The 18,719-nt window shown below is 34.8% G+C and overlaps 3 protein-coding genes across 3 annotated transcripts; 2 read left to right on the top strand and 1 right to left on the bottom strand.

Annotated features, from left to right (window-relative positions):
- Positions 1–593: 593 nt before the first annotated feature.
- LOTGIDRAFT_165374 (hypothetical protein) lies at positions 594–1,701 on the top strand (the record flags this gene model as incomplete). Its single annotated transcript, XM_009062392.1, has 2 exons — positions 594–612; positions 989–1,701. The coding sequence occupies 2 exons, from the start codon at positions 594–596 to the stop codon at positions 1,699–1,701; spliced, it is 732 nt and encodes a 243-aa protein (XP_009060640.1).
- A 3,844-nt stretch (positions 1,702–5,545) lies between these two features.
- Positions 5,546–7,491, bottom strand: LOTGIDRAFT_125830 (hypothetical protein; the record flags this gene model as incomplete). The annotated part of the gene is made up of 5 exons (XM_009062391.1): positions 5,546–5,841; positions 6,096–6,211; positions 6,319–6,466; positions 6,908–7,038; positions 7,430–7,491. Coding segments are annotated over 5 exons (753 nt in total), but the record flags the coding sequence as incomplete, so codon positions are not given.
- A 7,581-nt stretch (positions 7,492–15,072) lies between these two features.
- Positions 15,073–18,184, top strand: LOTGIDRAFT_125638 (hypothetical protein; the record flags this gene model as incomplete). The annotated part of the gene is made up of 4 exons (XM_009062390.1): positions 15,073–15,229; positions 16,466–16,603; positions 17,407–17,535; positions 17,892–18,184. Coding segments are annotated over 4 exons (717 nt in total), but the record flags the coding sequence as incomplete, so codon positions are not given.
- Between the last annotated feature and the right edge of the window lie 535 nt (positions 18,185–18,719).

Below are 18,719 nucleotides of genomic sequence, written 5' to 3'. Positions count from 1 at the left end.
AATAATATATGTGATTATATAATATATTTTTGTCGATATATTGTTCTATGAAATCTTCGACAAGTGGACTAATTTAATTAAACAGAATATAATAGAGTCAAATTGAAAAGAATATCATCATTGTGTTCTTAGACTTGAAGAACGTGATAAAAAGAAAAGAAAAGATTTTAATTGTCCTTTACATGGTGATCAATAATCTTACACTCTAACACACAGCTTTAGTTTCCCGCGTTTCTCCTAACAGACGTCATTCTAGAATATCTTCTGCACCCAAATTCTCACAATTAGCAAGCCACGTGGTATAAAAGAACAAAAATGTGTTTTTATGAATTAGTCCAAATATTGAGCCAAGTCAGGTAATCAGATTTTCTATTGTTGAGTTTTTCATCAGTTCTTGTTAGGATTAAAAAACCTTATCACGTTTCAGAATTACAATTTGGTGTCTGATTTCTCTACAATTGAAAAGGAAAAATACGTTAAAATTTAGACCGTTGTTCTCATCATTCTGGCATGCAGTTTGTACCGATACTACAGTATAATGTCATCGGTTATAAGAAAGTTATATCGTGTCCATCAAGTAAGCAGATGCCACTATGAAATTATCTGTAGTCGGTGAGTCGGTGTAGAATTCTGTAATAACTGCAAGATAACAATGGGAACCCGATCTTAAAAGTTATACGGATAGCAAAGTTGAGCTCCATCACTTATTACAGAACTTACTTAGACGACTATACTCCTCTCAAAGACAGATTAAATAAGATCACCATTTTTTATTCCCGCTTGGAAGAAAAAGGTCAGCTGAAATTTGTACTAAATTTGTAGATTTGCTCAGTTATACTGCTAAGGAACGCAAGAATATTTCCATTTAAATCAAACTCATAACATGCTGGAAATTTCGCAGCCTTTAATTTTTCTAACCTTAAAATACCAGATATATTGCCCTATAACTAATAAGTATATAAAAAATTACAAGTGAAATTCTTTTCAGCCATCATGAGGTGTTTTGTGATTTTAACGACATTGTTATCATGCGCATTGGCGCAGTTTCCCACTGGCTACCCAACGACACCAACTTATACCACTACTAGTCCGACTTATGCCACAGCACCAACATACGCAACAACTCCAACATATACCACTACTCCAACTTATGCCACAGCACCCACTTACGCCACATCACCGACCTATACGACAACACCCACTTACGCCACAGCTCCCACTTATGCCACAACTCCGACCTATGCCACAGCACCCACGTATACTACGACACCAACGTATGCAACCAATGCTTATTATGGAACTGGATCCAGTTACGGAGCCGTAGCTCCATCTTATGGTACTGGAACTGGTTACGGAACAGTAGCTCCATCCTATGGAACTGGTTACGGAACAGTAGCTCCATCCTATGGAACCATAGCTCCTTCTTATGGAACTGGGACTGGTTACGGAGCCGTGGCTCCATCTTACGGTGCCATTCCTTATGGTGGTGTACCTCCATATGGTGGCGTACCCTCATATCCTAGTTATGGAGGATACCCAGCCTACGGATATGGTGCCCCGTCATATGGTTACAGCGGAAGTCAATATGGTGGCAGCCAATATGGAGGAGGATATTCAGGAGGTCGAGGAGGCTATTCACATGGCCGGGGAGGTTACTCAGGAGGCGGTGGTGGTTCACATGGCGGAGGTTCCTATTCGTAAATGGTAAGATATGTGTAATTATTCAAGTTAAGGGTACGGTTTTTCGGAGGTTACTGAATATAGATTTGGGGCTACTAAGGCGAAATGGTTATTCAGTCTTGGGAATTTTTAAATAAATGTATACATACATGTATATAGTATGCAGGATGGTGACCCATATTCGTCTCTTATTAGTCAACATGTTTGATGTAGTGTCGAACTGCACAGTGAAGCACATTAAAATATTATAAAGTTTCCATATTGTTATAAAATTGTGAATCTGAACGCCAATATGCGTAAATATGTTTGTTAATAAAATTCAAATAAATCACGAATGTCCCATCAAGGGAAGTAACCTATCATTCAGGGTAGACGAAATCCAATCAGTATTATATGGCACAACTTATGTCTTTCAATTTCTCTTTCTTTTCAGGAACATGCATGATATCTTCCATTCTTCCACCAACTTGTTTGTTTTCCTATTAAACAGTTTATCTTAAATTGGCAGTTCAATTCCTAGTTTATGTGAGGTTGTCTTACGCGAATTTTACCATTTGTCTGCTAGAAAAGATTTATAAGAAAACACTTTTGTGAAAATGTTACAGATAATTTCCAAATAAATAATGGATTCAAATGTAAAACAGATTGGAGAGGGGTAAAAGATGAGGAAATGTTTATATGAAAACACGTCCTCTTGTCAATATATGAATGTATCCGTTTTTTACTTCAACCAAATAGCTGCGCATGAGCCGCTGAATTTAACCAATCAATACCTTTTCATACGAGAGAGATTTACCACCGTCCACATATATCATTCGCGAAATTCGTTTACAAAATATAACGCATAATGACTATGTGAAAATCAGGTGATATTATTAAAATGTTATCATATACTTCGTTCCATAATACCAGATTTACCCTGGTTTTCCTTCGTATGTTAAGTCTACCACTTGACTGTATTGTGTTACCGGTTGGGATACAGGGGCTTTGCAAAATATCCGGAAATGACTTTATGGATTCATGAATGGTTCAGCGTTGTATATATACCAAAAGTTTTATCAAATTTGACATGGTGAAAATTCTCATAAGATGGAACGGAGCAACTCCCATAAAATGTGACATTTTGAGTCTTGCCAGAAATGTGACGATATCACATCCGTTCATCACGTCCGATGAACGGGTAGGGTAATATTTGTCGGGCTAGGTAGATTTATGTAATAGTCTCATGTTGAAGAGACTATGTTAATAGCAAGAGTATTTGTACATTCAAACGATACAAATATTCCAACAGTTTTATTCTACTTATTATAAACATAGAAAAAAACAAGAAACAAAAAGGTGGTAAAACGAAATAAATAATAAATAAATAAATAGTACATCAATATTACAAAACAAGAATGAAAGTTGGACATAGGGTTTCCATTTTTAATGTTACGGTTTGTCTTTTGGAGTGGAGTGTATATATATCAAATAGTAAAGTTATAAATATTACTATATACAAACAGGATTATAATATACAAGCAGTAGAATTTATAAACAGTACAGGAATAATAAGCCAAAAAATACAGCATCAGTAACCAGAACTCGTATCTTACTACCAGTACTGGTTATTCTCGATGCATTACTTGTGTAATCTGAAACAAAAACCATTATCAGGTGTAATAGATATCGAATGAGCGTTATTACGTGGGCTTGTTGAATATGATAACTAGATACCTAAATGATGTGAGGCATCACTCAACTGTAAATGTCATCGCAGTAGAAGAAGAATTTATATATAAATCATATAGCTTTAACAATATTAATATATGAACAGATGGATGGACGAAACGACGAAAGAGAATATGTCCAGAATAAAAACTTTAGACCCATCCTTCTTCATCGTACAACGCCAGAAAATAAATTCTGCCAAGGCCACCCAATCCATGACATGACATTTCATTAAAAAGAAATACAAGCTATATTTTGTCCCCGATATATATCTTTTCAATCCCTGTATTGTACAAAAAGTAACATATATAAATATTTCATCAGCAACACAGAAATCAAAAGGAATGTAAAAGTCAGTTCTATTTAAGTGTAGAGCTATCAAACGGGTTGGTTTGACTTTACTTCAGCTTCCCAAAGGTATAAATATACACTCGAACCTGGAATTCCTTCCGGGTGAATTTTTTATTAATCTTAAATTAGATCGGTTGGATCGAATTATCCAGTAGTGGGATTTCGCTAGCGAAGCAGCAAATACACTCATGTGTCCACTGAACGCACCTAAAATCATTTCAAACGCCAACAACCACTCGTTTCTCAAATATCACTGAAAAGAGGATGCATAAAATTGAAGGAAAGGTAATTACCTGATCCATTATACACAATACCATCAAAATCTATAAGGTTATATCTGTCAGTTGTATTACCCCTAGCTTGTATATGTGTTACAGAAGTTGAAGCAACCGTGTTATGATATCCACCTTGATAATCTGAATTAAATGAAGATAGCTTGCCAGGCCAGGTAATATACGCCTATTGGGAGCTTTGATTTTAAATAAAAATATTTGGCAGTACAGTAAAAATTGCCAGTATGAAATATTCATTCTTCAGTCTTTTGGGGGCGATACTTTATAATATTACCAAGTTTCGTCAAAATCTGGCAAGAATTGGGCCTTCTTGGGTGTTTACAGGCTAAAACTTGAACGCGTTTTTTTAAGAACAAGGGCAATAACTCAAACTAAATATTTTTCGACTTTTCTGATTTTCGATAGGGTTCATTCTTGGTTGATTAACACTCCCACCAAGTTTCGTCAAAATCCATCAAGGATTGTGCCTTATGGAGTGTTTATGGGCTTACTAATGGTACCGTCAATAGCTCATACTAAATATTTTCGATTTTTTCTGATTTTAAATAGAGCGTGTACGAGCTCAAAATTGAACGCGTTTTCGATTCTTCCAATTTTCGATAGGGTTCATCCTTGGTTAATAACAACCACTCACAAAGTTTTACCAAAATCAATCAAGAATTGTGCCTTCTTGAGTGTTTACGTGCTAAAATTTGAACGCATTTTCAAGAACATTTTCCGATTTTTCTGATTTTCGATAGGGTTTTATCTTTGGGTGATAACAAACATTTACACCAAGTTTCGTCAAAATCTGTCAATAATTGAACGTTCTACAGTGTTTGCAAGCTAAGGTGAACGCGTTTTCAAGAACAGGGGCAATAACTCATACTAAATATATTTTCAATTTTTCTGATTTTCGATACGGTTCATCCTTGGGTGTTACAAACATTCACACTACGTTACATCAAAACCTTTTAGAGTATTTCAAGAATTCGAGCAATAACTCATTCTAAATATTTTTTTCGATTTTTCTAATTTTCAATAGGGTTCATCCTTGAGAGATTACAAACAATCAAATCAAGTTTCGTCAAAATCAGTCAAGAATTGTGCCCACTAGAGTGTTTACGAGCAATTGTGAACGGACGGACGGACATGGGTGACGACAATAGACGTCCACCATTTTATGTGGGCGTATAAAAATCAGTTTGATAACAATAACTGTTTCTTAAAATAATGGGTTTCGACGTTAACAACGATATTGTTTTGATCGTTTTCAGATGGAATTCGAGCAATTATCCGCCCCTGTGGTTGACCCAATTAACAAAGTTCACCTTTCCAAATAATATATCGATTGGGTAACGATAAAACAACATTTCAGCCTATGCTGGAACCACAGTCTACAAGAGTCAAGTTACCCAAAAGCACTGAATATTGGTAAAGTCAGATATTGTATTCTTTTATTGGAAATTGATCGTACGGTTTTTGAGAGAATGCTCCAAATGTACCAACCTCAAAGGATGTAATATGAATTACTACCTACCGTAAAGTTGCACTGATTTCATTGTCTCTCCAATTTGATTAGCAGCCGTACAGGTATAGGTACCAAAGTCTGACTGATTAAGGTTTCTAATGACTAAACTATACACGTCTCGAGATAAACTATCTATAAAATGGTCTACTGAATGTTTCACTCCCATTCTGAGCATTCTATTCTTAAACTCCCAACTAATTATCGCCCTTGGAACGGAAGTGACGTAGCATTCCAATATGGTGTCTTTGCCTTTAGCTTGCCCTATTCTAGTAACAGGGAGCTTAACTTCCGGTGGATCTTAAAAAAAATATTAGATCGTGATGAAATCTGAAAGGTGAAAACTAGTATAAAATTTTTTAGATTGACTAAGTGAAGTCCTATTCTTGATATTTACTTAAATGGTACGATACGAAATCGAAGCTTTTGAAGCATTGGTTCTTCAACATTTTCAAGAGTAGTTTATTGAAGTCATTGCGTACTGTTCTTTATGGACATTTGTCGACTAAACTCAATGACTATTATATTCCCCGATGTTAAAAACTGTAACTTACAATGAACCGTGATCCGAAAGTTTCTATATACAGTTGGTAGGAAGTTATTATCAGCTAAACATTGGAACATTCCATCATCAGTTCGTCTGACTTCCTTTAATTTCAACGTTTCACCCCTACCAATTCCTGTATTGAAAGGGGAATAACTACAGTTACTAGCAGTTACAAATAATTCAACAGAAATAGCTTACCGGATTACAATATGTATCTTTATAACTTTTACTTACGTGTTTTAATATCACCAGATCTAGAGAGTTTAAACCAAGTGACAGTGGGTCGAGGTAGTCCGGTTGTCTGACAAAATAAACTGATAGATTCACCCTCTACTACAGTGATGTTAGATTTACTCGAGTTGGCGATCCTCGGGGAAACTGAAAAAACAACAATTATCATTTGTTAGCTCGGATAGGGAGTTGGATAGTCATCTCCTTGGCTATTGGATGCCTGTGTTTCGAATCCTACTCAAGGTACGACATATTAAGATGCCATCGCCAGCGCTTCAAAAAGTTAACCTTGTGTCAGTTTTAAAGCCGTTATCATCACACCTTTTGTATTTTTGTCATATGTCAAACAATTGTTTAATAAAAATGAATATACTGTTGCAGCTAATATGCAACATGATACTATAATATTCGTTCGAATCAGAACTGATATTTATCATTGCGTTGCATACATGTATCAAAGCACAATTTACGAATAACATTCTCTATGATCTTCACAGAAGAAGGGGAAACAGTCTTGCTTTGTCCATCTTATTGCCCGGACGCAGTATTTCACGATACAATTAAATGTTTTAATTGGATCTAACTCACCTCTAATGTTCAAAGTAACGGTTTGCTCTTGAACTGGTAGGGTGTTGGCAGTACAGGTATAGTTCCCACCATCTTCCATGTTAATCTTCTGTATTACCAGATTCCACTGTGAGGGACTGGGATTATTAACTCTTATACCAGCATTCCCATATACTCTGGATCCAATAGCTAATAGGGTACCAGTTGGGTCAAACCATAATACCTACGACATGAGCTAAGGTATATACTAAAAGTCTTGCACATTCGTTAATAAATCGAAATTTGATTGTCTGCTGTTTGTATCTGAATGACTTTCCGTTAATAAAACTTATTTTTTGTAATTCTACATTGAATAAAAAAACAACCGAAAATCTTCCCCTGTAAGAACATATTTCAAAGTGGTAATGTGTATCCATGTTTATGTTTTTATTAACGCATAATCATTCTAAGACTATCAATTTTACGTTGAAACTGATATTCTAATACAGATACGTATTCTTGGAAAAATCTGCCAACAAATGTGTCAAGACATAATATAAATACATAGGTTTGGGTATTCGTGTTAAAATGAAATGAAATACCAGAATTAATAGACGTTGGTAGTGGTTTTCTCAATGGTTCATCGTCAAAGGAAATCGCGTTACGATTTCTGAAAGGGTAAAAATACAATACCCAGCTTTTGATATTTACTATAATGATCTTAATGGTATATTACAATGTAATCCTTTAGACATTTTATCATTTTATCTCGTTAAGCAGATCAAGATCGGAAAGATGAAAATTAAGTAAGTACAAGGTTGGTTAAATTTTCAAAATTGTTAAAGTTTCTCGTTTTACCAAATGCATGTAGACCGAGGAAATGTGTTTGGAGATCATTCGACATTGTATTTAAAAACGGTTTGGGCTTCTATATAAATTACTTTCAATGATAAATTATTACTAGTATGCAATATTTATATAGTTAACTAGTATAGAGTCAGAGGAAGCATACTTTGATACATGAAGAAGGTGAAGGTGACCATGATATGGTTAAGTATATTGTTCTGAGCGTACGATATTATATTGTCCACATGGCGGATTATGACACGATAACAGTTGACCACAATTGATCTCTATTTTGTAATATGCAACCGATTAATTTTATTGATAAATTAATAATATTAATATTGAACAAATGTGACCTATTCCAAGTATAGAATTGGCAACTAAAACCAACTAAGTGCCGCCGACCATTCAGAAGAATAATACACCTATAAGTATATGGCAATATTACCTTATTGGCTTTCAGGTTTGGAAACGAGCAAGGGAGAATAGCAGTAGAGCCATTGACAACACTGACAGAGATCACCGGCCGACCTTCTAAATCACAATACACAGAGATAAATCCACCTAAAGTACAAGATAATTATATATATTGAACATGGTGATATGGTTACAGACAGTGGTGGGTGTTTAATACTGACTGTGTTGTCATAGACAACTTACGAAATTAAGAAATTGGATTTCTAAAAGTGTATACTGAAGGCAAAAGAAACGTCACTTCTGAAATACTGATACAACAGACGCTGGCACTGACATGTTCTGTTGTCACTAAACTCATTTGCTGTTCTACTGCCGATTGTTTGTTGCCTTTAAGTCTGTATCACACTGATTGATTTTTTCTGATTTAATTACATCATATGCAATGCAAAATGCAAATACAATCATGGTGTTTCTTTTAGCCTATCAGTATATCATGAAGGTTTGACACGGCAGCTTTTTGCCCATTTAAACAATATACAAGTCTGTATTCACGTTGTGACATCATTTAATTTTTTAACAGTGGCGTTCGCCGGAACACTTTTCCATGTTTGAGGTACATTTACGTAAAATTAATTTGCTTTTAAGTTTGCACAAAAATCAGTTTACATTACCATGCAAAGTAGGAAGTAAAAAAAACATTTATCGTGGACTTTATAAAAAATAAATGCTAAAAAAAACTTACCGACCAAAAGAAAGAGAGAGACTAAAGTAGCCATGATTTTGATATGAGAGTAAAAAGTGTGAGTATTAGTACTGAAACATGTGCTTAATTAGATTCAACTGTGACATTTTGTTTCATTAACAATATAACACCATATATTAATATTATTAGTCACATTGTGTAGAATATTTTATTTATTAATAAACATTTGATCACATAGAGGATAAACTTGCTACCATCTTCTGAACTATCCTCCACGTAGTCATTCTTAATTATCTATAGTCGTAATAATGGATTATTTACGGTAGACAAACGATGGATATTGCGAATGTCAATGTCACCACTGAAATAGTCATGGGAATCATTGCCTCTCTGTCGTGCGTTCTGTAAATACTTCTTGCTGTGAGCTGGTTGACTTGAGCTATTACTAACCCTCAGAAGTTAAATATCGTCAAAAGGTCAACTACCAACTCCCCCACACACTCAAGAAGACTGAATTTAAGCATTCGAAATAATATTTCTAGGAAGGTGACTTGAAGTTGTTAGAAAAGCTGCGATTTTACAACATTTCATCAATAAATTCTTCAACTCAGAATCGTGAAATATTACTGTAAAATGTCATGATATTAGCATTTTATTTCATTAATCAGATTAACAATTAATATATTAAATAAATACAAGAAACACGTGTAAGTGATCAGGTGTTCACTATGTTGTCATGTGGCATTGGTCTTCGGACGTTATATCTTCTACAACCTAGCTAGATCGTCGTTTCAATCTGATTAAGCACACTTTTACCAAACATTGTTTGTTTTATCTTAACTCACTTATTCTGTGAAATTTCACCCACTGGTGGTGTTTTAGTTGAAAAAAGAATTTAATTGATGGAATTTGCGAAAACAGCTTTCTCATTAATTTAATATTTCGAATGAGCAGGATGGATCGCAGAGAAAAAACAAGTCGAAATTGCGACTTTTAAATTCGATTGTCGACTATAAATGGTGCCAATTTAATCAAGTACAAGAAAAATACCCGATCCCACGACCTGATTGTCCACAGTTGCAATATAACCATTTACCTTTTTACCTTATACCTTAAAGTAACACGGTAAATTTATTAGATACAGAATATATAATTTGTTACAACAACAAGCTCTCGAAAAAGCTGTCTCTTGCCGTAAGTCAGACGTAATGAATTTTCTGGGGGTTCTGAGTACGGATAATTGATATAATTGTTTGATATTATGCTAAATTATATGTGACAATTACATTGCCTACAAAATTATCGTGTTTCACTTGAAAGCAATACTTGTATGTAGTACGATTGCATTAACGTTCCATTGATATTGGTTGGATTATATGGTCATTTGACTAAAGCGGGTCACCTAAAAAAACAGGCGAAGGCAATACACATTTCCTTACAATTCAAATACCTGCAATTAATATTCCGTTTGTAGACATATGATACGTTACAGCAGGAGCCACCACTCCCTACCCCACAAAGACACACAAAAAAATAAAAATGATGGGATAGTAATTTTATCTAAATGTTTGAAAACAAACCCCAACAAAATGGCGGGGTGCTGTGTCAGCGAGTGGACGTATGACCTAGAACGGAGTGATTATTAAGTATACCATTTGAAGGTCATCATTAAATTGTGTAATTATAGTCAAATTGTAGGAAATCATCCCACACAATACTGTTCCAGATTGAATGATGAACATGTACATTGTGTTTGGCTTTCTCGTTATTTTTGGTAAGTCCATTCCTTCTTCTTTCTATCAGTAAACCAGTTACTCGCTAAGTTCAGATTCCTGAACACGTATTCTCGAAACGATCTTAGCGCTAAATATCCTAGATTCTTATCTTCGAACATTGATTTTAGGACATCCTAGCGCTAAGATCGTTTCGAGAATACGTTGCCAGGGTCATATGCTATGCTGGATGGATTAAGTGCTTACAAATGTGCAATAGGTATCTTCTATTTGTGTCAGAGATTGGCCAGTTAGCTTCTTGTTGTTCCGATGTGACAATAAACTGAAATCCGTGTGCTACAGACTAAAGATCCCGAGGCAGTTGCCCCACAGAATTTTCTCAAACGATTACCCGAAAAGTCATCCTGCTATTTTGTTCTATTGTCTGATTAGAATAGTAATGATTTACAAAAAAGCCACGCTCCCTGCAAAACATTATTCGATGACATTTTTTTGGTAAGAATACCCCACCTACAGATAAGAATAACTGTAACGATAATAATGGCATAATGTGACCATAATCATATTTATGTGTGCTACAAACTGTCCATGCTAAAGATCCTCAAACAATTGTAAGGGATTTCAAAGGATTTGTCCCAACCATTATCCCCATCTTTCTATTATCTGATTGTGTTTTGTAGGATTCTGGTCCGAAGTGTTGGCTATTCCTGATCAGCGTATATTCGCAAATCGGGGTTCAACTCTGATTATACCATGTAGACTCCCTAAATTCGACACTAGTCAGTACAAGGTAAAATCTGCAATAACTTGTCAGGTTTATAAACTTTTCTGCATTGGACAAACCAGCATAAAAATGGGTGCATACACATGGTTCAAGACCCTTAGGTATTTGTGAGACAATGTTCTGTAAACAAAAGATTTGTTCAAAGACGTTGAAGGATTACTATCTGCTAGGTTGATATTTTAATTCACTGAAAGTAACTTATGCTACATTTATACTATGTTCCCGGCAGTCACAGCAATCAGGGTCCATACCAACTTTGGAAAACATGAGATACGATGGGCATGGGGCGGGCCAACAAAGCCGTAAAAAAATTGCCACGACAGGCACGGTGCGGATGAGAAACATAATAGGCCGTAGTAAAACTGGATAAATACTACAAAAAGTGACAGTATGTAATAGGCCTTTACAAAAAAAATTTCCGTTGTGGGAGGGAATCGTATGTATTCTTCTGCATTTGTTCCGTTTTGTAACGGTTCTCTAGGCAAGCTGGGTGAAAGACAGCCGTTTCGTTACGCTGCACAATACGTTTTGAACAAACGTAGCAGTAGCGACTCGACCTCCGTTAGCTGAGGGAGTATCAATTCTTTCTTCCAATACTCAATTGTTTGTGTTGATATTAGGTGACCTGGTCACGCGACGGAGAGACCGATACTTTTACAATCGACCATCAAACTCCAGGGTCGCAGTATTCAGTTGTACATGATGACTTGCATTGGAATCTGAAAATAGAAGATCTTCAGCTAAACAACGACGGAGAGTATGTTTGTCATCTAAATAAAACACCATCAGTTATACAAATCACACACCTACAAGTACAGGGTAGGTGGCTATTCTCAATTGATACAGGGTTGTTAATTATCATACAGGTTGACAGGACAAGTAACCCGGATTCATAATGCAACTAGTATATTGTGTATGCTAGAATCATAACGATTTCTGACTTACGATGGCTATTTTCTAATGCATGTACTTGATTTGTTAATTTTTATAACATTTCAAGATTCAAGATTCAAGATAGTCACTTTCTAATACTTGGTTACTTTATAATATCTTGAAATTCGTAATACGTGCTATGTTATTTCATAAGATCTTGAACACCCTAGATTCTTATACGATTTGTTACAAGGTTTTTTTTTTATCCATATCGTGCTTATTAGGTAGCAGATTGTATTGGCCAAATGGCAGTTTCCTGTAGTCATATTATCGAATAATCATGTCGAGTCTCTGTAGGGCGGTTTGTTGTTTTTGGACTATAATACCTTTGACTAGGTGTGGTTTGCTAAAGACTTTTATTTTGATTCACCAGATACTAAATTAGATAAGAAAAGAGTTTTCGAAGCGAAAGAAAGAGAGTATGTAAGGATAGAATGTCCAACAACATTGACACAACAACACGATGTCAGATGGTACAAGAAAAATAAAGAGGCAAAATATTATAGTAAGTGTAATAAAGTAAAGTTAACTAGGCCTAAGCTAATAAATCAAGTAATAACGATCCGAACAGCAAAACCAAACAATGGTAGCAGCTAATGAACTTTTTATATGGGAAGTACATCAATCAGAAGTATTTCATAATGAAAATTGGTATTGTGAGTCAAGAAGAGAAGAATAAAATAGGCCTACCTGGCGCCACATTCGGCATAGTTGCTTAAATTTCTGCAACAAACATGACAAACAAGAAGGCAAAACAATACACGAACTTCACTGACCAAGTTCCAGGGGAGATAACTGATGAAAATGTTTTCACCCAGTTTTAACAGTACAACTCGGTGAACTGATCACAAAAGATATATTATGACAATAAAGTTTATACATACAATACAAAATTCAGAAGCATTCTCTATTGAAAAGTGGCATCAAGAGTCCTTCCAATTCTTTGCTTTTGGCGAACAATTGCATTCAATATTATTATGTAATCTTAGATAATTAAAAAATATTGACTCTCTTTTCCAAAAGTAGCATATCATTTAATATAAGGTTGAAGATAAAAGTTAGATTCTTTTCTAATATTTTAGAACCACTATGACAAAATAAACACTATTTTTCTCTTCCGAAATTCCCAAAGCTACAATAATAATTGGATGAGTGGAACGGATTGATTTGTCTTCAACACAATTTCACTTTCTTCTGTGTTGACCTCAATATAAGGCATTACGTTGCAAGTATTTTTCATCGTCGATTTTGGTTATTCCACAATTCCCATCATTACACAGAATGAATCAATTAATGAATCCGCGATCCTACTCTGAACTTCAAAGTTCAGATAGATTTATTTTTGATGCTTTCAATCTTGAAATGATCTGAGAATTTTATTCATTAAGTCGTTCCCCTTTAATGTCATATATTTTTATTTCTACTATTGAATATTGATTGTATATAGGTTGAAATATTTAGTGTTCTGTTTCTTTGTATGACAATTCTTGGGCTATAGCAAGTATTTGTTTTGCTAAATAAAACAATACAACACAATGTAAAATCAATTTATTATCCTAGGTATTGGACGTTTTATTGTGATGTTTAATGTAAGTAAGAATGATTCTGGAGAATATAGTTGTGAAGTGAATTCCGGATATTATAAATACTCCAGACGATTCACTCTACATGTGAAAGGTAATCTATGTTAGTTTCACATTTCTCGGCACATTTCCACAAAAATTCATACAATACGAATTTGTCGCCAGTGTGGACTTTAACATAGAGAAATACTATACAAAAACGTGGAACGTGGCTAAGAACTGGTTGATATGAACTTCCCTTCTTTATCTCCCGCTGCAATTCTCAGTGCTACTTTGATATCTCATAAAGCATAAGATAATTTTAAAAAAATGAGTATTATTCAAGACTTTTTCAAAAAATATAATTTTTATCGTTGAAGTCTTTATCCTCGTCCATCGCTGAGCGTTTAATTCATGTTCTTAATGTCCCTTATGGTGAAGGCGATGGATTTCAAGAGATTATGTTAGGGAATATATCGAGTCCGAAAAGGTGTGACCCAAGTGTTTTGATTAAATTTTAAAACAATTTGTTATATCCTATGTGAGTAAAATATTCCCTGTGGTGCATGATTATTGTACTTCAATGTAATGTTTTTGTTAATGATATTCATGTGGTAATTGCAAAGCATTTGTATCGCTTTCATTGTTTTTTGAGAAATATGTTCTTATTTTTACATGGAATTTGCTGGAAATCTTTATAAAACCAATTACTATTGTATGAAAACAGAACATAAATAAAAGGACTCGATGTATCAACCAAAGTCATATTCTTTTTTTTTATTTTTGCCCTGGAAGCTGTCCCACCAACAAACGTAACCGCAGTTCAGGGTTCCACTGTGATTCTACCTTGTAACTTTACAAGTGTCGACCTGAGAGCGTTTAATGTAAGTTAGTGGAAACAATTTCAATGCTTCAGAGTAATATGTTATTAAGTCATTTGCATGCAATAATACATACATGTAGGTAGAGACACATACCACCTGTTCTATTGTTGGTGACTCTTGGTAAGATCGAGGTATCTTCAAGTCAGAAACCAATACTTACAATGCTAAATCCTTACAAAATTACGAAAATTAAAACGATTTCTGTGCGAATATCTGTAGATTTGTATTATATTTTTGTGTTTACTCAGAAATATGAATAGATTGCGTTCCTTTATGTTGTTAATATTTCATTCGTAATATATTTTTCAGGTAAAGTGGTTCCATGGCAAGGGACGTAACCGTACCTTGATATCTATTGGTAACAGATATTCATTTATAAACGATCAAGCTCATACCTGGAATCTACAAATTGATGACCTTCAACTTAGCGATGCTGGAGAGTTCACATGTCAAGTCAACTCAGGCCCACATGCACGAAAGATTGTTAATCTAAATGTTCAAGGTATTTTAGCTTCCCCTGGTTGGTAACTGTGATGATCGTCTCCAAATGAGGGGAATTGCGTTTCTATGAATCACTAGGTGGAAGGAACGAGTCAGGGCCAATTATCTGAGTGGCAAACAGTACCATGCACTTACAAACTGAATAATAAGAAGTTTTACATCGGCTACGAAGGGGCGGGGGGGAGGGGGGGTGGTGTTGAGGCTCGTTAAAGACGGACTAGTCTCATTTCTGAAAGGTGAATCCTCTGTGCCCTCCGTAGAGTTGACACTGAATCGTCGCCATATTTATTTGGAGAGTTACTGATCATTTAGGTACTTATTTAAGTTTTGAATCAAAATTGTTGGCTTTCATTTGTTTATTTTTAATTATTTAACTGTTTATCAAAATTTTTAATCATATATTCTTCTAAAATCCAGATGAACCTTTATCTGTTTTTTTTTTTGTTTACAATAGAATTAGAGAATCAAGTTAGAAATAAAACAGCATTTCAAGGTTCAACCGTTGTCTTACCATGTTTTTTTAATCTCACTAATGACCCCCGTAATAAAGTGGTAAATATATATATAATTCTGATTATTACCCATATTTATTGTTAAATACAACATCGAGCCTTAGACAAACGAATTAAAAAATAATTCCAGTTCAGCAATGTTACGAATACTTTAAACAAAAAATCATCACCATCACCTTTCACCTAATCATCATCGTCATAATCATTCGATAGCAAGGTTCAGCATCCACCATCATCATAATACATTACTCAAGAAAACATCAATCACAATTCAACCATGATCAAACATCATTTATCATCATTGTTATATTTTTTAAGGTAATATGGTTTGATAAAATGAGAACAGTGTCAATTAACCACATGTCGTTTGCATCCCGGCATAAAACTTTACGTCCACTAGAACACGACTGGAATTTGGAAATTACTGACGTTCGGCCGTCCGATACTGGAAAATTTACCTGTAGCTTGGTTACCGATCATGGTGCAAAACTTAGTAACAAAACTTTTGTTTTAAGCGTTGGAGGTACAGGCTTTAGTTTTTATGTTAGAATTGTATTAAGTATAATGTATTGATGTAATTATCAGAGGTTTATTCATACTTTCATACTGTAACACATTTCTCCTTGACAGTATGACGCTAAATTTCACTACATTTCAAGAAAGAATTTCAATCGGCGAGGTCAATTAAATGATCATATGATCATTTCCTTTATACAAAATTTCAGGTCCACCAAAGTTTGAAAAACCGTTACCAGAAGAAACGATGGTAACGGAAGGAGAATCATTGACCTTGACCTGCAGTACTTCCGGTTCACCTCAACCATTTGTCACGTGGTATGAATATGCTGACCAGTATGAAAAACGTAAGTTTTTAGATTGCTTAGATTGCAGTACAGTATCAAATTCCTATTTATAATAGGCAGATAGAAGTGCAACAGCTAGTTTTTTCGTAGTGAATAATATCATACAGGGTCAGTGTCCACCAAATGTCTATCATCGTGGTTTGAGGTAGCGAGTTGACATGTTAATGAAGTCAACCACTATCTATTCTGCTCATACTTCAATTTGGAACTCGAGTACGATTTCGCATATCACAAGGTTACAGACATGTATTGGTGGTATATAACAAAATTGAAAAATATATTGTCAGAAGCTAGACAGTATAATTTAGCAAGAAATGCAGAGTGTTTTTTAAGCCGGTAAAAGAGTGGCATCCTCTAGGAGAGGATCATTGTGAGAAAAATTACGTGTTCAAAGATAAATATTGTTCAATCAAAATTGACCCTGCTGTCTTGCTAAGAAAATTTCAGCCAAGTTGAATAAATCACTTGTTATGGCGCATTAAAAGTTGTAATTTATATGGACGGTACAGAATTGAGTTAGATTTTAGGCCACTGAACGAAGTGTAGAGGTCTTAGTGTAATACGACTTAATAAAACCCTATTCGATGGAAGAGGTGGTGTTAATGTTTTATTATAATAATCTCAGTCGTACATTAATGTTCTTTACTAATGTACATGAGCTGGTGAATTAAGCTTTTCCGTGGACACACCGCATGAGAGATGTATTATACCTCAAGGAAATCCTACGTAGATTAGACTTATTGCTTGGACAGATGCCTTTGGAAAGTGTGATTTATAATTCCAAGATTTTATTTCATTTAAAGGTATTGTATCTCATGGACCAAATTTGACCTTTCCCCATGTAACTCGCTATGATGCTTCTACTTTTGAGTGCATCGCGGAACACAGTTTTCCACCCACAATCAACATGATGACAGACGTAAAGGTCCAGTGTAAGTAGAATTGCTTGTGAATATTTCATCATTTTTAAGGTCATTTTTCCCAAAGTTCCCGGGGATTTACCTTTTTTTTACTGTACGATAAACTTCTACGATAGGAAGGTGATAATGTTGTATTTTGTTGTTTTCTGGATTAGGTTCGCCGTTTAAGCCCTTCTTTAGTAATATGCTACATCCAATATTAAAATTGCACGTCGTGTCGATAAAATGTTTTGTGATGTCGACAAAAACTCTAATGAGCATGGATTAAAGGGTATCTTTACCACAAGCTTCCTTTTGCATGAGCTAAATTACTGACAAGACTGTTTAGAGAAGTAAGGTTGATTAGTTAGGATATATTTCAATTTTAGTTGCCCCAGAAATACAGTTCCTTGAGGAAAGGCTTGAAGTACAGAAAGGATCGGAAACCATTTTGAAATGTGACGTCACTTCCTATCCACAGGCCGCTGTTATGTGGATAAAAGAAGGGAAGAAACTCTTCAACAGTTTGAAATACAGAGTAAACGTTACAGAAGAAACGGGATATACCAAACGTTTGACTCTGACTATAAAGAATATGGAAGAAAGTGATTTTGGTAGTTATGTTTGTGAAGCTAGAAATAAAGTTGATAAAACTCAAAAGACACTCGAAGTATTCGGTTAGTACATTTCAACATATAGCCTTGTCCCAAAGCGTAACATCTATTCATTAACTGTATGCAGAACAGTTATCAGAAGGGAATTAATGAATTTTGTGTAATGGAAACAAGCAAGCATTCTAGAAACATTCCAATTCTGACAAACCACTTAGATTTTTACACAGAGCCTTTTCCGAACAGATTCAATAGATTGGTGGAATCTCTTCCGACATAATTTCATCAAAAAATACTCGTTAAGTCACTGCAATTCTCTTAATTCGACAGAAAATGACTTTCAATAGTTTTCATTATGAAATTTATTAACATAAAAATGTCAGATTTCTTATTTTGTATTTTTGTGGCTTTGTATTGCAAGCAAAGACCCTTATGTGACATCTGAGCTATCTTTACTAATATAACTATTTCCTGAAATTCTGCAAGATAATGAAATCACCACACTATAAGCACGGTGGACATTTAACAAGACTAGAAGAATAAAATGTTTAGTCCTTACCAATATCTACTTAGTGTGGATTCCCTAGTCAATCATAGCAAACGACG

The sequence above is a fragment of the Lottia gigantea genome (genome assembly GCF_000327385.1).
Source record: "Lottia gigantea unplaced genomic scaffold LOTGIsca_51, whole genome shotgun sequence".
Taxonomy (NCBI): domain Eukaryota; kingdom Metazoa; phylum Mollusca; class Gastropoda; family Lottiidae; genus Lottia; species Lottia gigantea.
The sequence above is the reverse complement of the archived record's forward strand: the minus strand, read 5'-3'. Positions and strand labels throughout refer to the sequence as shown.